The 21,619-nt window shown below is 45.7% G+C and overlaps 1 protein-coding gene across 1 annotated transcript in view; it reads left to right on the top strand.

Moving 5' to 3' along the window:
- Positions 1 to 14,969: 14,969 nt before the first annotated feature.
- Positions 14,970 to 21,619, top strand: part of CEP85 (centrosomal protein 85) — a 42,962-nt gene continuing 36,312 nt past the window's right edge. The window contains exons 1-2 of the mRNA XM_052655244.1: positions 14,970 to 15,095; positions 21,443 to 21,518. Coding sequence (XP_052511204.1) covers positions 21,464 to 21,518 — 55 coding nt within the window. The 5' untranslated portion in view covers positions 14,970 to 15,095; positions 21,443 to 21,463. The remainder of the gene's footprint in view (positions 15,096 to 21,442; positions 21,519 to 21,619) is intronic.

Genomic DNA, 21,619 nt, shown 5'->3' with positions numbered 1-21,619 from the left:
CCTTCCAATGAATATTCAGAGTTGCTTTCCTTTAGGATTGACTGGTTTGATCTCCTTGCTGTCCAAGAGACTCTCAAGAGACCTCTCCAGCACCACAATGTGAAAGCATCAATTCTTTGGCGCTCCACCTTCTTTATGGTCCAACTTACACATCCATACATGACCACTAGAAAAACCATAGCTTTGACAATACAGATCTTTGTTGGCAAAGTGATGTCTCTGTTTTTTAATATGCTGTCTAGGTTTGTCATAGCTTTTCTTCCAAGGAGCAAGTGTCTTTTAATTTCATGGCTGCAGTCACCATCTGCAGTGATTTTGGAGCCCAAGAAAATAAAAGTAGCACAGAACTGGCACATAAATGGTGCAAGCCAGTAATATAGTTGGAGTTGATATTACTTTATTGAATCTTGCAATAAAGATATTTGGTAAAGTGAGAACATCTGGATTGGTGGAGGAAACAGGTCGATTGGTTTCTTTTTGTTTGTTTGTTTTATAGGCATTATGACAACCCGGGGGTCAGTTACAACATCCTCCATGAACGACTCTGCAGCTTTGGGAACTACAGAGTACTCCTCCACAACTTCAGCCCCAGCCAACAGTGGGAGAGACGATGGCCCTGCAGTTTCATCTAATGCCTCACCAACAATCGGGAGGACAGCAATGTCTGAGTCCCAGCAACATGCGGCACCAGCTGCTCTTCTAACTTCATCACCAACCGGCAGCTCTGCTGGAGCCACTGAGCAGACAAGCCCAACACATGAGACTCAGGAGGAGAAATTAAGTACAGTTATCAGCACCACCTCTGAGGGCACGACACTGCCAAATTCCGTGATGACTTCCACACTGAAGGCTCAGGGAGGGACATCCAGGAGCACAGCCTCACCCAGCATGGCCACAACAGCAAACCCCTTGGAACAGAACCAGAGTCCTCCAGCTGCAGCCCCATTCACATCAAGCTCTGCAGCCAATGGACTGGGGTCATCAGTGGCAGCTGACTCTTCAAAATTAGCCACGATCACAACTCCAACGGCTTTAAACACATCGGGCATTGACGTTACGTCATCAGGGTCCATAACGACCACTGTCTCTGAGATGTCAGCTACAACATCCCGAGCAACATTGGACAAAACCACTGATGCGATAGAATCTTTACCTGTGACCACTCGTGCCTTTACTCACACCATTTCACTAACCATGACCACCCTGGAGACAACTGTTCCTGGAACAAACATACCAGGAGCTCAAGAAGGGGTAACTACAGCTGCACCCTCCACCCTAACAACATCCTCCACGATAAGCACAAAGTCTGAAAGACATCACAATACCGTCACGCAAACACCTTCCTCTCCAACGGAATCAGCCCCCAGTGCTGGTACTGCCATGACCCCGTCACCCGAGACAACAGCTGCTCGTTCAACAACCCTTACTCCCATCTCCCCAAGGACAACAAAATCCTCTACCAGGACTGCAGTCAGTCAAGTGTCCCCCAAACACCCCAGAAGTCCTGGAGCAGAAATCTGTGCTTTGGATGAGTACCTAGCTGACAGCGGAGGTTGTATGTGCAATAACAGCTACTATGCCCACTCAGGTAAGTCTGAGGAACTCCCGACAGTGCAGCTAAGAACTCTCCACAACTCTGTGAAGGCCCAGAGGAACTAAGTCCAAAGGGTATGGGAGAGCTAGTGAGGTTTGGTCAGACATTGACATCTAAAGAGTCTACCTGGGCAGAGGTGATTTCCAGTGAGAGCAAGGGTAGCTAGACATGTGAATTTGTCTTAGTTTGGGCTGCTATAACAAAAATACCATGCATAGGTTGACTTATGAACAACAGAAACTTATTTCTTACGTTTCTGGAGGCTGACAGTCTGAGATGAAGGCACGGGTAGTTTTGGTATTGGGTGGGGCCCACGTCCTGGTCAGACAGCTGTCCTCTTAGTGTGCCCTCACAGGATGGAAGGGGCAAGGGAGCTCTCTTGGGTCCTTTTTGTAAGGGCACCATTCCCATTCATGAGGGCTTTCCCTTCATGACGTAAGTGAAGTGAAAGTCACTCAGTCATGTCCAGCTCTCTGCGACCCCATGGGCTATACAGTCCATGGAATTCTCCAGGCCAGAATACTGGAGTGGGTTGCCATTCCCTTCTCATGACCTAATCACCTCCCAAAGGACCCACCTCCTAATAAGGTCACATTGGATATTTGGATTTAACATACGGATTTGGGGCTGGTGGTGCAAACATATGGTCTACAGCAGGGGTAGAAAGGGCAAGTCATCAACCCCCAGCCCCCAGGATTCCAACGACTGATCTGAGATTAAGCCTTCCTGGCGGGAGTAGATGATGAGCTACCAAAGATAAAACCCCAGCAGAGGCCTGGAGGGCTAAGCAGGGAAATGGGGAAAAGTCTTGTTGAGGCAAGACAAGTGTAGCAGATATTATAGAAAGGTGGAGGTCACGGGATCTTCCTGTGTAAGTAGCAATGCAGCTACCTCTCAGGCTCAGCCTCTGGCAGGGCTAAAGCTGGGTCCTGGGAACCAAACATATGCCCCCTACAGTGGAAACAAATCTAACCTCCCCCTCAATACTTCAATTTAATAAAACTCTGATTTTTCTAAAAAAGACTACTCTTTTTTTTTTTTGCCATGCCATGCAGCATGTGGGATCTTAATTCCCCAACCAGGGATCCAACCCACACCCCTTGCAGTGGAAGCACAAGAGTCTTCACCGCTAGACCCCTTGGGATCTTCCAAAGCACCAGCTCTGATATTGCAGCCCATGCCTCTGACTGCTAAGATAGAATCAAGGAGCTTTTTTTTTTAAAGGAAACAAAATCTTTAAATTCAAAGTAATAAAGCAAGTCCAGAAATGTTTAGTATTTCCATAATATTTTACTTTTAATGACTAACTGTGAGCGGTTCATCCCAAATTCAACAGCAAGTGTGGAAAGCGCAATCACAGAAAGAACAGAAGGCTTAAATATTAGCTTCTCCTTCATCACCCCAAACATGGTGCCTGACATTAATTAATTTAAAAAACTGAAAACATGGAACAAAGCAGACTTTGTTGCCTTGTGAAGCTAAGAAGTCCTGAAAAGGATGTGAAGATGCATCCTCTCTGTCGTGACTCTCAATGAGCTCCCTCCCTCCCTCGGCTTCTCTTCAGGAGTTTAGGCTTTTACAAGACAGAAAGAGCTATTGAGTTCAGACAGTTTAGGTCTCTCAAAACCCCCAAGGTCCAGGTTACCTGTTGGAATAAGAAGGAAATCAAAGAACAAAGCAAATTATCTCCTCAAATAATCTTGCCAAGCAAGTAACAGAAGCCAATGGGTTGGAGAAGGGCAAACAGGAGAATTTATTACAAAGGTGTCTCATGGAGCCCAAGGGTAGGCTCCAGCCAGGGTCCCCAGGGACTTGGAACTCTGGATGTGGTGGCAGCCAGCGAGTCACCCCTCTCTCCTCTCTTAGTCTTGCTTCACCCCCTTTGGTACCCACAACTGCTTTGTTCCTCTCTCCAAACACTGGCTGTTCCTGCATCTCAGCCCACAAGGCAGGAGAGGGCTGCCTTACAACTCTCAAGCTTTATTGCCTCCTTTCAGGCTCAGTTCCTGGGAAAGAGATTCTGAGTGGGTCAGCTAAGGCCAGGGATTAGGGTCCCCAGTGCAATCATGGCAGAGGGGTCTTTCCTCCCATGAGGGAAACTCTTTAAGGGAGTGGCTATGGGTTGGACCCCCAGATTAGAACTAGTACCCCTGGCCCATGGCATCACCCCGGGAGCCTCAGGAAGCTCTGTCCTGGCTCTTATCCCCCTACAGAACTATCCGGGGCATTGGTGGCTCTGCGCTGCCAGCCACAGGAAATTGAGGTGGTCCTGAGCAGCTGCTTCCTGAAGACTCACCACTGGATCCTGGGGGAAGGCACCTTTTCAGGATGCTCCAGTGTCAGCAAGTCAGAGGAGGGTCGCAGAGCCCAGGCCTTCACCGTGGAGAAGAAAGAGGGCTCCTGTGGACTTCACCTTTCTGTGAGCAATCTGGAAGGGATCCTCTGACAGGAAGCTGGGCTGTGTGTGTGCTTCGGGGGAGGGACTGGGAAATGAACGACTGGTACCAGTTTGACTTTATTTCAATCAAAATGAAGGATAATTCTCTAGAATGAAGTCAAGTCTTCGCAATCAGACTAGTCTCTTGGGGGAAGAGACCATGTTGTCTCTCATCAGATTAGGAATGCCCTTATAAATGGTGCCATGTTTGATGGACTGGGAAAATTGATTTCCAAACTTGTCAGCCACAGAATCCTTTAAAATAATAACTGTCACAACCACAACCAGTATTTATTAATCTCTTACTGTGTGCTGGGCTTCCCTGGTAGCTCAGATGTTAAAGAATCTGCCTGTAATGCAAGAGACCTGGGTTCAATCCCCGGGTCGGGAAGATCCCCCGGAGAAGGGAATGGCAACCCACTCTAGTATTCTTGCCTAGAGAATGGCTATAGTCCATGGGGTCACAAAGAGTCAGACACGACTGATTGACACACACATACTGTGTACCATGTGCTGTGGGTCAGAATCTTTTTTATATGCAATGTCTCACTAAATCTTCACAATAATCCTGTGAAGTTTCCATTTTACAGATGAGCAATCTAAGGCTCAGAGAAGCTGAGGGATTATCCCAAGTCACATAGTTAGTTATTAACTGAGCTGGCTTGTGCTCCTAACTGCTCACTGTGCTGTTACTTCTTTTCCTGGAAAGGGCTCTTATGAAAAGCCAAACATAAAAAGAAATACATAAAAATAGAGCAGCTCTGATTGAATGCAGCAGGAGGAAGAGTCCCCTGCTGGGTCAGCTTCCCCCTAACATATAGGTAGACTTTAATGCCCCTTCAAAGAGGCTCTGGAGCTCTCTGGGCTCAGTTTGAAAACCAGAGTTTGTTATAATGTGGGGGTAAGGTGGGTGATGTCGTTCCTCCAGTATCTAGTTCGGCCACCCACAGATGGGTTCTCTTGCCTAAGTCAACAGCACAGAGTCGACAGTTTCAACATGTAATAGATAAGTCCATGGCTTTGCCCCTAGAATTCTCTGTGTTCTTTTTAAAATAAACTGCTTGATTTATAGCAATAAAACAAATCATTTTGATTTGTTTTTAAGAAATCCTGTGGGAAACAATGAAATATCAAAAAAATATCCGAATCTTGGGATAAGGACCAGGCATCAGCAATTTTAACAAGTCCCACAGTGACTCTTTTATTTTTTTCCAGGAGATTCTAAAATGCATGTTGAAATTTGAGAACCACTGACACAGAGGTTAAGAACATGGGCTCTGGGATCAGTGAGATGTTGAATTCTGGCTTTGTTAGTTGCTTTGGGCAAATCTTTTAACTTTCTAACCCTCCGTTTACTCTTTTGGGAATTCCATGGCCATCTAATGGTTAGAGCTCTGCGCTTTCACTGCCGAGGGCCTGGGTTCAATCCCTGTTGGGGAACTAAGATCCTGCAGATGCACTGTGCAGCCAAATAAATAAGCCTCAGTTTACCCTTCTGTAAAATGGGACTAATAATGGACCTCTCATCACAGAGTTGCATTCAGACCACAGTGCCTAGAATATAACCCATGCTCAGTAAACTTTAGCCATTACTCTTTTCTTCCCCCCTATATTTTGGCTGTGGAATTTTCCACCAGGAATCAAATCCATGTCCCCTGCAGGGGAAGAGCAGCATCTTAACCACTGGACTGCCAGAGAGGTCCAGGCTTTGGCCATTCCTCTTGTTTAAATAAACAACTTGCAACAAACAACGATGGAAGACGGAGATTCCCCAGGAGATCTGAGGGTAATGGCCGCCTCCCTGTTTTTTTTCCAGATCAACAAGAGCCATGCCCTTTATTCTCTGGAGGTGCAGCTTCTGAAATCTCACCCTGATGCTGCCAATAAAACCGACGTCATGATGCTCAGCCTCAGCTGCACGTATGCTCTGGTGGTGAATGTCACTCACCTCAACCCAGTAGTCTCTTTCACGTGAGTTCCTTTTCATCAGCTGCCTCTCTGGCTGGGCCCTGCAGAGTTCCCACTGCTACCTATAATTGACACAAAAGGAGTCAACACCCTCCGGATGTTGGTTCCCCCTGCCATGCCCACCCAGCGATCATAGGTACCTCTTGGACTGAGATTCAAAGTATTAGTGGAAGAAAAAGATGTTTTTATGAAGTAATACGTTATGCGTTGTTTATATAAATTACCTTGAGGTAGGATGGCTCAGATATCTTCAAGGGCCCTGGGGTCTGAGGATCTATGATGTGGCCCCTCACTTTTTAGGAGGTCCAGGAGGAAGGTTAGCAAACTTGCCCCTCCGCTCCCTTCCCATGGGCTTCCCTGGTGTCTCAGACAATAAAGAATCTGCCTGCAATGCAGGAGACCCAGGTTTGAATCCTGGATTGGGAAGATCCCCTGGAGAAGGGCATGACTACACTACTACCCACACTAGTATTCTTGCCTGGAGAATTCCATGGAGAGAGGAGCCTGGCAGGCTACCGTCCATGGGGTCAACAAAGAGCTGGAATGATTGAGCGACTAACACTTCCCTTCCCCTCCTTCTCTGTGGCTACCAGTGCTCCGTGAACTAAGGTACAAGGCAGTGGGTGAGTGATACCCCTTGCCTCTAGGGTTTTGTAGTGAGAGTCTTATTGCCATCCCTCTCCAGATATATTACCATCCATATTTTGGGCACTGGGGACACCATCGTCATCCTGGGCATCTACACAGACCCTCAGTGCTCATCTCCACTTGAGAACAGACCAGCTCCCCTTCACAAGCCTCTCTACGTAGTCCTCAGAGCGACAAGCAGTGACCCAAATAGATTTGCCCTGGTGGTCAATGAGGTCTTCGCCAGCACCAACATCTCCAGGACTGGTGCTGTTAAGGCCACCCACTACTTTGTGAAGGACAGGTAAGTACCCGTGGGGACCTGGCAACCTCCTTTCACTGCTGCTCTAGCTCTTGGACCGTAGCTTGGGCTGGGTGGTTTTACACCCAAGAGCACAGGTCCTGTCACCATTCTCTGTATTGCTAGTATATAAACAGGAGGAGAAAGTAAGTGCTGGGTGAATGTTTGTTGAAAAAAACGCAAAGATTATTATCATTTCCATGTTTCAGATGAGTAAATTAAGGCAATGGGAAATGAAATCCTATACAAGATTATAGCCAATTAATGGCACTCATTCCTTGTCGTCTTTCCTCAAACAATTACTGAGGGTTTACAGTCATAAAAGTAAAAAACGAAAACAAAGGTAACATTTCAGGGTACAATACAGTACATAATATATTTGACATTTGAACAGACACTGTTCAAATCACTTCGCATATATTAATTCACATAAGGCTCACAACATACTGTATGAGATAGTTATATTTTCATTCCCATTTTATAGATGGAGAAACTTAGGCTCAATTCAGACAACTCGTAAGTGGTAGACCTTGCTAAGTGGTGGTTCAAGTCCTTACCCTCAACAGCTCATGGTCAAGGGAAGGACATGTCTCCTGCCTCCTGATTTTATTTCATTATTATTAACAAGTCTTCACAGAGCACAGTGAATCATTCATTGCCTCATTTATTCCTGAAAAAACCCTGTGAAGTATTATTTCCCCCACTTTAAAAATGAGAGGATTAGAGGATTCAGAATTTAATGACTAGACCAAGGACATAATGCTGTTCTACTCATTCTTCCAGAGTCCTGGTTCTGAAACACCACCAAATCCGTTCTACCATGCAATTCTTCCTTTGTCAGGAGGAAAGAGAAAGTGAAAGTGAATCATGTCTGACTTTTTGTGACCCCATCATGTCTAACTTTTTGTGACCCCATCATGTCTGACTTTTTGTGACCCCATAAACTGTAGTCTGCCAGACTCCTCTGTCCATGGAATTCTCCAGGCAAGAATACTGAAGTGGGTTGCCATGCCCTTCTCCAGGGGATCGTCCCCACCCAGGGATGGAACCCGGGTCTCCTGCATTACAGGCGTATTCTTTACCATCTGAGCCACCAGGGAAGCTCCTTTGTTGGAAAAAAGAGAACCTAGTGATTAAGGGTATGGGTGGCACTGCATCCAGATTTCTACCTGAAGGAACTTGGACAACCTACTTAGCTTTTCTAAGCTTCAGTTTCCTCATCTTTAAAAGAAAAAAAGGACAGAATTCCCAGTCCAGTGGTTAGGGCTTGGCACTTTCATTGCCGTGGAGCTAGGTTCAGTTCCAACCACTGAGATCCCACAAGCCATGTGATGCAGCCAAAGATAAAAGAAGTAAAAGAAACGGACCATCTAGGGGGGAAACTAGAACGGATTTTATTGATAGTAAGCTTGAGTTTTGGAATAAAGAAAGTGAAAGTGAAGTCGCTTATTCATATCTGACTCTTTGCGACCCCGTGGACTGTAGCCTCCCAGGCTCCTCCATCCGTGGAATTTTACAGGCAAGAGTACTGGAGTGGGTTGCCATTTCCTTCTCCAGGGGATCTTCCCGAACCTGGGTCTCTCACATTGCAGGCAGACGCTTTACCATCTGAGCCACCAGGGATAAAGACCCAAGGGTGAAAAATACTGGGCTTCACAGGTGGCAGTAGTGGCAAAGAACCTGCCTGCCAATGCAGGAGACACAAGAGACGCAGGTTAGACCCCTGGGTTGGGAAGATCCCCTGGAGGTGGGCATGGCAATTCACTTCAGTATTCTTACCCAGGAAATCCCATGGTCAGAGGAGCCTGGTGGGCTACAGTCCATAGTGTCTCAAAGAGTCAGACATGACTGAAGCAACTGAGCAAGCAAGCAAGCTTGAGTCCTGGAATAAAGACCCCAGGGTATAAAAAGATTACATGGGCTTCAGAAAGTACAAGGGAGAGAGGTCATAGAGGTGATTCCCTAATGCCCATAGGAGGTAGCATCTGTGGGGACAGGTAATTTAGTGGGAAGATAATTTGCTCTCCCTTAGGCTTTTACATGGGCTGTTTTCTCTTCCTGGAATCCTCAACGCCCTGGTACCTATATGGAAAATTCTCATCCTTTTAGTCTTTACTTAAAGGACACCATTTCAATGAAGCCTACCCCATCCTTGCTATTTAAAATTGCAACTATCCTCCACTCATCCAGTCTAGATCCATATTTCTTCTATTTATCACCTCCTATTATATACAATGTTACATGAGCTCATTTACTTTTTTTTTTTTTTAATCAAGTTATTTATTGTGTGTCTCCTCTTACTCACAAGAGAATAGGAGGTTTGGTCTGTTTCATTCACTCAGTTCCCTGAGTGAACTTCCTCCCAAGCACCATGGACTGTCTGCCCATGGACTCTGCACGGACTGTATCCCAGTGTTATCAGTTATAGTGAAGGGGTTACATTTAGGTTATTGTCACCTCAAAAAAGTCACCATGACAACACCATGAACAGTTCAGGCCACTACCTACAAATCCCTGAGCTCATAATTTTTTGTGTCTATCAGAGTCTGCCACCAGTAGCTGAGGTTTCCTTTTTTTCATGTGCAGCAGCTAATAAGTGATCACTGATGAACTATGTCCAGTGAAGAAGCGCGCGTTACTGAAAGGGGAGGGCCTTAGAAAAACACACATAAAAATAAAAGGTCCTTTTGCCTTAACTTACTACCACCACATCATCAAAATAATAATAGAAGCGAGGAAGGAGAAGAAAGGAAAAGACAGAGGGAGAGAAAAGACGTTTTTAAAAAAAAGGAAGGAGGGAAAGAGAAAGAAAGAAAAAGGGGAGAGATGGAGGGAAAGAGGGGAGGAGAGAGAAATGAAGGGAAGGAGAGGGAGACAAGGAGGGAAGGAAAGAAAAGGAGGGAGAGAAAGAAGTAAAGAAAGAGGAGGGGGGCAAAAGTATTGTCTTCCTCCTATGACTGATGTGAGAATACAATGAAATAATGGGTGCGAATTTTCATCATGAGACCCAGCATGTACACTCACACTGGACAAGCCCAAAAGGGGGAATCAGTGTTTGCCTGGGCTCCTAACCATGGGGGACGCTGCCTCTCCCGACAGCTGCCCGGTCAGCAAGCGGCTGCTGGAGGGCCCGAGGGCCAACGGGGCCTCCCTGGAGGTGAAACTGGCCTTCAACCCATTCCACCTCTTGCCCAGCGATGCACTTTACCTGCACAGCCGAGTGACCCTGTGTGACAAGCAGGCAGGACGCCCGTGTCCACCGGTGAGCGGGCAGGACTAGGTGCTCCACAGGCCACAGCTGCGGGTGGCTAGCTGGGGAGCTGGGCTCCCTGCAATTCCTTCACCCCGAGGGTGAGACTAAGGTGGGGCCTGGAGGACGGTGGTGCTGGGGCCTGGCCTAGCCTGCCCAGGGCAAGGGGCCTGTAGATTGACCTAAAGGGCAGGATTTTGGTGAATTCACTGGGGCAACCTGGGCATCTTGGGCAAAGGCCTGACCAGGCAAGGGCGGAGAGAGACTTTGCTACCCTTCTGCTTTGTCCCCACAGACCTGTAGAAAGAACAGTCCACCTGGGAGGAGTCGAGCCTGGGAGATCTCAGCCCGGGAGGGGCGGGAGAGCGGCACTGGCTGGCTGGTGTTCGGGCCCATTCGATTAAGTGGTAACTGGCTCATTTGGGGGCCTCCGTGGCTCCTCTTCCAGATTTCCCCACTGACCCTTTCTGAGATGCCAACCCTTTCACCTCTTCCTACCACACTCTTCCCTCAATTCCAGTCCGTGTCCTCCTGCTCGACTCCTTTGCTCTGGAGAGGTCTTCTCTCTCACCCCATCCTGATTCCTTTTCTCATTCATTAAATGTTTCTCTTCCAATTCTCATCTTTTCTGCCCACCCCAGACCCATTTTCACCTAGTCTGTTTGTCCCTTGTGCCAGTCTGCTTTTGTAAACCCTCCTGCTAGTCTGAAACCATCTCTCCCTTTTTTCTGTTTGGTGACAACCTTTCAAAGCTCTGATCCTCACAGGAAAGTGAGGGTCTTCTTAGTAAGTCCATTCTTTAGAGGCAGAAGGTTCATCCTCACAACCTTCTGAGCCCATGCTTTGAGAAATGGTCCTTTTGCTTAATCAAATAATGCATGCTGCTGCTGCTAAGTCGCTTCAGTTGTGTCCGACTCTGTGCAATCCCATAGACGGCAGCCCACCAGGTTCCTCTGTCCCTGGGATTCTCCAGGCAAGAATACTGGAGTGGGTTGCCATTTCCTTCTCCACAAAGAATGCATAAATGACACTAAATAATCCCCAGAGTAGAGTGTTTAAGCCTAAAAAGTTTAAGCTTAATCCTTCTTCTTTTGTGGTTTCAGAGTCCAGTGCCTCCAGCCCCAGGAGTCTGGCAGGTTGGTACCCAGGGATTGCCGTGACAAAGTTCTGATGGCTGCACCAGGGTCTGGGGATGCACACTGGCTGGTCTTGGATCTTATCTCTGCTCAATAGTATGGGACTTGGGAGAAGTTATTTACCCTAAGTCTTAGCTTTCTCAGCTATACATGGCATAGTTGTCATTTGGGGACTGTTTGTAGTCATAATGTTTTATCCCTTATCAGAACCTGAGGCTATCCAGAAATGATTTAGAGTAGGGGTTGAAATGTCAAGATACAAGGCCAGGAAGGTAATAACAGGTGAGGGGGTTGAGTGGAGTCCACAATGATTGGAGAGTTCATCTCTGTATCTCCATCCGTCTCACCCCCAGACCAGCAGTGGAACTGCCGCACAGCTGTTGTTCAGTCACTAAGTCGTGTCCAACTCTTTGTAACCCCATGAACTGCAGCATGCCAGGCTTTCCTGTCTTTCCCTATTTCCTGGGGTTTGCTCACACTCATGTCCATTGAGTCAGTGATGCTCTCCAACTGTCTGAGTACTCAGGGCCACACAGAGAGCCCCAGGAAAGCTTGTTGAAAGAATGCATGAGTGACTTACTAAATAATCTCCACAGTAGAGTGTTTAAGCCTAAAATGTTTCCCAGGCTCACAAAGCCACCTAATTCTGCTTTAAAATAATTTCTTTCTTTCCTGCAGGATCCTGGATGGCCATCTTTCTTCTCACGGTGATAGGCTGGATGCTAGGATAAAATCCTATCCAGATACTCCCCCGAAGCTCTAGTCCTTAGCCTTTAGTTTAGTGGCCTGAGGCAAGGGTAGGGTTGAGGAAGATATGGGGGAAGGCAACTAGTCTGTCCTCTTGTTAGGGACCAAACAGGTTGGGGGTGAAGACGGAATCCATGTGTGACTTATTAAACTGTCTGGTAAGGATTGTGACCACTGAGCCTTGGGCAGTGTGCTTCCTCATTTCACCTTCCCTTCCCATCTCTGGAACTCTTCCAAGGGTAGGTTTGGACTGCTCAATATGGTAAGGTGTAGGCAAAGGTTATGGCCAATAAACAACACAGAACTTTCCTACTTTATTTGACTCCTTTTCTGTTATCAGACCACAAAGCTTCGAGGCTTTATGAGGAATGGTGTATGTGTTTGTGCATGTGTGCACGCGCGTGTGTGTGTGTACATACAGGTGAGAAGTAACTTTGTTCTCTGTGGGTCTTGGTTCTATTTGTAAGATGAAAGAATTTGACCAGATGATCTTTGCTTCAACATGGGGACTCCATGACTCTCATTCTAGCTAAGTTGCTGGGCCATGGCCAACTGGTTCCAAGTCTCCTTTCTTCTGCAGAATGAGCAAGAACTATTCAATTTCAGAATTAGGATTTAATGTGTCAAAATAGGGCTTCCCTGGTAGCTCAACTGGTAAAGAATCTGCTTGCAATACAGTAGACCCCAGTTTGATTCCTGGGTCAGGAAGATCCCCTGGAGAAGGGATATGATACCCACTCCAGTACTCATGGGCTTCCCGGGTGGCTCAGATGGGAAAGAATCTGCCTGCAATGTGGGAGACCTGGGTTGGGATGATCCCCTGGAGGAGGGCATGGCAACCCACTCCAGTATTCTTGCCTGAAGAACTCCACGGACAGAGGAGACTGGCGGGCTACAGTCCATGGGATTGCAGAGAGTCAGACACGACTGAATAAGCACAGCACAGCCGGTATGAATATAATATTATTCTGATCATTATTTCCAGCCTCATTAACTCCCCTTTCCTAACAGAGGGTGGATATAGGCAACAGTGTGCTACCATTTATTCATTCAAAAACAGGTTGGAATCTACTGGGAATTCAACAGTACACAAAACACAGGCTTTGACCCTGCAGAGAGGATAGTTGAAAGCAGGAAGCACCACTGCTTTGTGTGAACCACAAAGCAGGACAGGCTTTAGAGGCTGACAGAGGTGGTACTTTCACAAAATCCCAAGAAGGCCCTATGCCTATTTTGTTGTTTCATTTAAAAAATACTGCTTTTATTTGTATCTATAATCATTTTGAACTGTGGTGTTGGAGAAGACTCTTGAGAGTCCCTTGGACTGCAAGGAGATCCAACTAGTCCATTCTAAAGGAGATTGGTCCTGGGTGTTCTTTGGAAGGAATGATGCTAAAGCTGAAACTCCAGTACTTTGGCCACCTCATGAGAAGAGTTGACTCATTGGAAAAGGCTCTGATGCTGGGAGGGACTAGGGGCAGGAGGAGAAGGGGACGACAGAGGATGAGATGGCTGGATGGCATCACCGACTCGATGGACATTGAGTCTGAGTGAACTCCAGGAGTTGTTGATGGACAGGGAGGCCTGGCGTGCTGCGATTCATGGGGTCGCAGAGTCGGACACGACTGAGAGACTGAACTGAACTGACTGATAATCATTTTAGAAATTAATTTCTTGGGGAAATATGTGGTGACAAGCAACTAAATTAAAAGTCTTTAACATTTCATTTGCAAAATCTTTTCTTATTATTTAATGATTTAACAGCTCCAGAAAAAAAATGAAGTCAAATGATCAATCCATATTTTTTCATGTACATAAAAATCACACACATTAAATTAGTACAATTAATTATATTTCATTGGGAATTTATATTCACTTTATGAGTCTGGAGTAGAGAGACCTTTTAAATAGCCCTGTTGACAAAGGTATTAACCGTTGCCCACACTTAAAATATATCCAGTCAGGATTTCCCTCGTGGTCCAGTGGCTAAGACTGTGCTCCCAATGCAGGACTCCACGTTTGATCCCTGGTCAGGGAACTAGATCCCATGCTGCAACTCAAGATCCCATGTGCCACAACTAAGCCACCAAATAAATAAATAAAAATATTTTAAAATAACTAAAATAAAATATATCCTAGGGAATTCCTTGGCGGTCCAATGGCTAGGACTTGGGGCTTCTACTGCTGAGGGCTCAGTTTAATCTCTGGTAGGGTAACTAAGATTGGAACTAAGATCCTGCAAGCCACAGGCTGGGGCAAAAAAAAGAAAATATCCCAAAGTATAAGGGGGAAATACCATTGACTATATTATGCTTACATATCTCAAAAAGAAAACAGAATGAAACAAAATAAAGTTAAAAGGAAGCTATTGAACTTAAACTGTGTTGAAAATTGTGACTAGTCTCTGAAATTAGCGCCAAAAATCTCCATTAAAATATAAATGAGAGGGGAGGACGTTTGAGTAGGGAGGCAAAATTGATCCCATACCCTTCAATCTGACTCCTGGTCACAGACTGACCATGGCCTGTTACGTAACCAGATCAAGTCCTGACCCTGACCACAGCCTAACTCCGGGTCACAATGTGACCCCCTGTTTCAGGCGGGAGTACTGATAGGTGGTGAGGAATGGGAGTAGGCTGGGATCCCGGAATGAGCTGCGCCCAGTTTCTCAATCTGCACAGGCCCAAGAAGGCCACTTCAGGGCCCGGTGAGCAGCGCTCCGCCCAGAAGCGAGACCAGCAGAGGGTCTGGGGCGACGGCACAGAGCCGCGACTGGCTCATGCGCAGAGAGATCCGTCCGTTCCCCGCGCCGAGGGCGGCGTGCAAGGGCGGGACACCCGCGCGACACTACTGCTGATTGGTCGCAGATGGGCAGACAGGGGCGGGGCCTGGGCGGAGCGCGCGGCGCGCGGCCTGGCGGGTGTGTTAACGGCCGTTAAGCAAGCTGAGGGGGCCGAGCAGCTGTCCGTGGCAGACGCGGTCGCCGTGGTTGGTTTTCCTGAGTTAGGGGTTTTGCTGCCCGCTTTCAAGCCCACGTAAGTCCTCTCTCCCGGGCCTTCATTGGACTGACAAACCCTGTGCCCTCCTTGGAGAGCCCCGGCAGAGCCTCAGGCACTGTCGACCTGCCTCCGTGGGGGGCCGAGGGAGAGCGAAGAGCATGCGCAGAGCGGCTGAGCTGCCCGCCTTGGGTCTCTCACGCCCCGGCTTTCTGAAATAACGCCCCCCGCTTTCATCGCCTTGCTCTCTCCATCCCTCATTCCACAGCAGTTGCGGGACCTCTGAGGTACAGTCCCGGTCCCGGTCGCCAGGGCACGGCGGGAGGGAAGTTCCTTGCCCTCTAGGAGCGCGTAGCCCTGGGAGAGGAGACGTCAACCGGGTGGTTGTGCCGGGTGGAGAAGTACGGAGCGCGGAACCCTAGGCACCAACAGGTCTGAGGGGGCGGGGAGCCCTCCCCGAGGAAGCGAAGTCCGAGCCAAGATTTGGAGCATGAATAGAGAAGGAAGGTCGGAGGGACCGAGAGCGCTCGTGAAGGCGCTAGGATGGAGTTTCTGAGCCGGCACGGTTTTGCTTCCCCCTCCACAAGCTATTTAAGTGTCTGGAGACGTTTTGGGTTCTCACAACTCTGGGATTGTTCCTGGCATCCGATGGGTAGATGTCAGGGGTGCTGCTGAACAACCTGCAGGACAGCCCTACATCAAAGACTTACCGACTCCAGTGTCAGTAGTACCAAGATTGAGGATCCCTGCTGTAGACAGGGAGGAGCTGGTTCTCTGGATGCACATAAAGTGTGCTGAAGCTTATTTATTCAGTAGAGGGTGTTCAGCACATTAAACGGAAGGATCAGAACCCTGTTTGTCCTCTGCACCAGTCTACTTCCACCACATGGCACAGAGCCAGGCAAATAGGCACTCAGTAAATTTTGGTTGATGAATTGAATACTGTGTGCTAGGAAGGGAGGAGTGGTGATACAAGGACGATTAAGATAACCATGCTTCATTACTTGCCCTTAGGCCTTGTATGTTTTATAATAATCTGATGGTGTGGTGTGTTTCAGGACTCCTTTGTAAAGGCAACATCTTGGCAAGGATTTGGCTTTTCTTTAGATCTGGTTCCATGAATGATCAAGGCAATGGAAATAGTGTAATGGTGTGAGATTCTTAGTGTGTCTGTGTCCGCTGTCTGTGTATCCCTTCAAATCCTCTCCTGTCTTGATGTGGTTCTCTCAACAGCTGTCAAATGTATTCCACACTAAGATTATAATTCTTCAAAAGAGGAATACTTAACAACAGTCAAAATCTAGTTCTTGGATAGCAACTTGGGAAATAGAGCTTGGGTGGTGACCAATGGGAAAGTGAAGAAATTATATGAGCTGCCCCAGCTCCTCGGAGAAGGCAATGGCACCCCACTCCAGTACTCTTGCCTGGAAAATCCCATGGACGGAGGAGCCTGGTTAGCCTGCAGTCCATGGGGTCGCTAAGAGTCGGACATGACTGAGCGACTTCACTTTCACTTTTCACTTTCATGCATTGGAGAAGGAAATGGCAACCCACTCCAGTGTTCTTGCCTGGAGAATCCTAGGGACGGCAGAGCCTGGTGGGCTGCCATCTATGGGGTCGCACAGAGTCGGACATGACTGAAGCGACTTAGCAGCAGCAGCAGCCCCAGCTCCTAAGTGCTTTGGGACTTGCAGTTCTGGCTATGTCTGAGATAGAAACTCCAACTTGTGGTGGCTTAGTAACTACCTCATAGGTTTGATGTGAGTATTAAACATAAGACATGATACTATAGAATCTTTAGCACAGTGCTTGATGGATATTAAGGACTGGCATACCTCAGATATATTGTGGGTAGGGTTCCAGACCACCAGAATAAATCGAGTCACACAAATTTTTTTGGTTTCTCAGTATTATATGTTATGTTTACACTTTACTGTAGTCCATTAAGTATGCAATAGCATTATGTCTTTTAAAAATGTACATGCCTTAATTAAAAAATACTTTATTGCTAAAAAAATGCTAACCATCATCTGAACCCTCAGTGATTTGTAATCTCTTTGCTAATTTGCCAGTAGAGGATTCTGCCTTGATGTTAATGGGTGATGACTGAATGAGGTGATGGTTGCTGAATGTTGGGGTTGCTGTGGCAATTTCTTAAAATAAGACAACAGTGAAGTTTACTACATTGATTGACTTTTCCTTTCACAAACAATTTTTCTATAACATGCAAAGCTGTTTAATGGTATATTCCCCATGGTGGAACTTCTTTCAAAACCAGAGTCAGTCCTCTCAAACCCTGCTACTGCTCTATCAACTAAGTTTATGTAATATTCTAAATCCTTTGTTGTCATTTCGACGGTCTTGACAGCATCTTCACTGGAAGTAGTTCCATCTCAAGAAACCGCTTTCCTCATCCATAAGAAGCACCTCTTCATCTTTTAAAGTTTTATCATGAGATTGCAGTAATTCAGTCACATCTTCAGGCTCCACTTCTAATTTTAGTCCTCTTACTAGTTCTACTACTCCTGCAGTTACAATAGTAATATCAAAGTTCACTAATCACAGATCACCATAACGGATGTAATAATGTTGAAAAAGCTTGGAATATTGCAAGAATCACCAAAATGTGACACACAAAGTGAGCAAATGCTTCAGGAAAAAAATGACATCCATAGACTTGCTCGACACCAGGGTTGCCACAGATCTTCAATTTGTTAAAAAAATAGAATCTGTGAAGCTCAGTAAAGTGAAAGTGAAGTCGCTCAGTCATGTCCGACTCTTTGCGACCTGTAGACTGTAGCCCACCAAGCTCCTTCGTCCATGGGATTCGCCAGGCAAGAATACTGGAGTGGGTTGCCATTTCCTTCTCCAGGGGATCTTCCCGACCCAGGGATCGAACCCAGGTCTCCCACATTGCAGGCAGACGCTTCAACCTCTGCACCACCAGGGAAGCCCTTAAATACAAGAATACAGTCTCTAGAACTTCAGATCCAAGTCAGAGATTTCAAGGGAGGAAAGGAAGCCAGGTTGAAAGAAGGGGGAGGAGGCGGGAGAGGGGGGCAAAAGGGGTGGCCTTACAGACGTCTCCTGCCACCTACAGATATCCAGGCATTATGGGACTTTTCTCTGGGCCTCCAGAGAAGGGAGGACTGGAACTCGGCCCTACCAGAAATCAGACCAGACCAGAGCCAGAATTTGAGTTCTCTGCCAAGAGGAGGTGATCAGTCTCCAATCCTCAGCTCAAGCTGAGGGCCCTTCGACCAGATTCCTGCTTCCAGGACCGGGGGACTAGAAAAACAGGGAAGGATAGGAAGGGTTAAGGAGAGGAAAGAGAGAGGGAAGGGGAGAAAGGTCAATAAAGTCTCTTGTTCCTTACCGGTTGGGGCACTCTGGCCAGTTGCCTGCGTCAGGAGGAGACCAGAGACAAAAGGGTCCCAGTTGCAGCCGCTAGGTCTGGTCCATTGGCAGGCAAGCTGGCCCCTGAGTACCCCAAGTGGTCAGGAAGCTCAGTAAAGTGAAGTGCAATTAAAAAAGACATATGCTTGTACTTAATACATGTTGAATTTGTTGAATGAATTATTCTGTAGTTTAAACAGCTTTGAAAGTAGAAATTATCAGTGTTGGGTTCTTTACTTCTGTCTGCCTACATTCATTTTTACCTCTCTTGGCTGTATAATTGGCTATTTGTATTACTTCTTATGCATTCATTTCTCTCACTTTTATCTCAAGAAGTCTGTCTCTTTCAAATGTCTCTAAAAATTTCCACTAGTAGCCCATCTACTTGTAAAGTTAAGTAGGAAAAAGTTAAGAATTATTTATTCTGTACTGTATTACTCCTTAGGGGAGTTTTTTTGAGATTTAATTCACATAAAATTCAGTTTTACATGTATGCAATTCAGAGGTTTTAGTGTACTCACAAGCTTGCGCAGCCATCATCACTATCTAATCTCAGCATTTTGTTCAGGGTAGTCAGAAACTCCCTGCCCTCCTCTTATACCCTAGCAACCACTCATCTACTGTCTTTGTGGATTTGCCAGTTCTGGATACTTTATATATAAATGGATTCATACAATATATGGCCTTTTTGTACTTGTCCTCCTTTACTTGATATATTATTTCCAGTGTTCATCCATGTTGTAGCAGGTATCAGTACTTCATTCCTTTTTTGCTGCCTACTAATATTCCATTGTATGAATATACCACATTTTATTTGAAAAAGAAAGTGAAAGTCGCTCAATTTTGTCCAGCTGTTTGCAATTCCATGGACTATATATATAGTCCATGGAATTCTCCAGGCCAGAATACTGGAGAATTTCCCTTCTCCAGGGGATCTTCCTGACCCAGGAATTGAACCAGGGTCTCCTGCACTGCAGACTGATTTTTTATGAATTGAGCTGTGAGGGAAGGCCATGTTTTATTTATCCATCAGCTAATGGACATTTCTTTCCACTTTTTGGCCACTTTATAATGCTGCTGTGAAGATTAATGTACAAGATTTTGTGTTGACATACATTTGGAGCTGCTGAGTCATAGGGTAAATCCATGTTTAACTGAGAGTTCTTTTGTTATCCCATTTTCAACTCCTCTGAATTTGGAAAGGTTTCAGAATTTAATGGGCCAACCTTTTTATATTTTGAAGAAGGGGATGAAAACGAGTTTTGATATTGACTGGTATCACTAGTAGGTAGATCATCCTTCTGTGTAAAACACTGAATAATACTAGCCATAAATGGAAACTGTTTAAACTGCACCAAGTTTCTCTTACCCAGTATGTGGAGACCTGGGATTTCAGGGGATCGTACAATTTCTGTTGTAGATGCAGTGAATTAGGGTTTGTTGTTGTTACTAAGAAAAAACTGCAGAGGTCAGTAAAGCACATTAGGGAAGAAGTACCATATAGCCTTTTTTTTTCCCTCCAAAGTTAAATTTCACCTCTAAGAACTGATAGAGTTTGTGGATAGAGTTTGTCCCAAACTCTGAAAGTCAGTCATGTCCTACTGTTTGCGACCCCATGGACTATATAGTCCATGGAATTCTCCATGCCAAAATACTGGAGTGGGTAGCCTATCCCTTCTCCAGGGGATCTTCCTGACCCAGAAATCGAATCATGGTCTCCTGTATTGCAGGCAGATTCTTCACCAACTGAGCTATCAGGGAAGCCCCATGGGCTCTTATAAATTCAAAGTTTCTAAATTCATAATTTATCTTCCAGGAATTGTACTCTTTCACTTTTTATTAACATAAAATGTTAATATGCCAAGTATAATAAAAGCATTAATAAAGCACTTAATATGTGTCAGACACCATTGTAAGTTAATCCTAACTAAGAACAAATTAGGTCCTGTTTTTATCCTCATTTTTTTAGGAAGGAGCTGAGGCCCAAAGATATTAAGAAATTTGCTCAAGATTACACAGCTCATACATTGCTCATTTGTTGTCCAGTTGCGTCCAACTCATTGTGACCCCATGGACTATAGCATGCCAGGCTTCCCTCTCCTTGACTGTCTCTTAGAGCCTGCTCAAACCCATATCCATTGAGTTGATGTTGCCATCCAGCTATGTCATCCTCTGTTACCCCCTTCTCCTCCCATCCTTAGTCTTTCCCAGCATCAGGGTCTATTCCAGTGCGTTTGCTCATGTCCAGCTTCAAACCTGAACTGTCTGATTGAGAGTCAGTGCTCTGAGCCACTTCTCTTCCTTACTCTGTGCTGCCTCTCAAGTACTATACATACATAAGATATTGTTTGCTATTATTAGTTACAGCTAATTAAAGCTTTTGTTTATACAACTAGCAATCAGACTTATACTGAATTCTTAGATCCTACCATTAGAATAAATATAAATGTTTTATTTAAGTAATGGGAAAATGAGAAGAAAATCTCATGTTCCCACCTGAGGATTGGAGTTCCCAGCTTTTGACCAAGAATTCTGTCCATCATTGTACATCATATGACTAACTTTCATTACTGGAAGAATTGGGGAATTCATTTTATGTTCATCAGGATTGAAGCTATAGTACTTTGCTGTTGTTTTGGTTACTTAGTTTTTTTCCTTCCTCACTCTTCTTCCTGTTCCAGTGGGTAAGAATATCTTTGGCAGCTTTTAAATTAAAATAATATTATTTTTAATTTTTGCAATAATCAGAAGGGTTCTAAACCTTATAGGATCAGTATTGGGAATCTCTGTTTGGTTCTAGGTTTTTTCTTCTTGCTTTGGGAGAAGTAGAGTGAAATATTGGGAGTTGCTTTAAATATATCCTTAGGAGTAAAACATGTGGAAGAATACTTGAATACTTTGTATGCATTTGACAGTTTCAGCTGAATGGGAATGAATTACAGGGAATTAAAAGATAATGGAGAGATCTGACTGCTTCCTTCATTTTACAGCTGGCTCAAGTAACTGTGTTCATGGCCATGCAGGAGAAATACCCGAGTGAGAGGATCTCTCATGCCACCTCACCAGGTGAGTAGTCAAAGTTTTCTGGATTAAATTCTGACCATTCGTCTATTATTTTATAGCAGAAATTTCCTTAAAAGGAAATACTAAACAGACAAGCATTCACT

Source organism: Budorcas taxicolor, chromosome 2 (genome assembly GCF_023091745.1).
Source record: "Budorcas taxicolor isolate Tak-1 chromosome 2, Takin1.1, whole genome shotgun sequence".
Classification (NCBI taxonomy): Eukaryota; Metazoa; Chordata; class Mammalia; order Artiodactyla; family Bovidae; genus Budorcas; species Budorcas taxicolor.
This window is presented reverse-complemented; position numbering and strand designations above follow the sequence as displayed.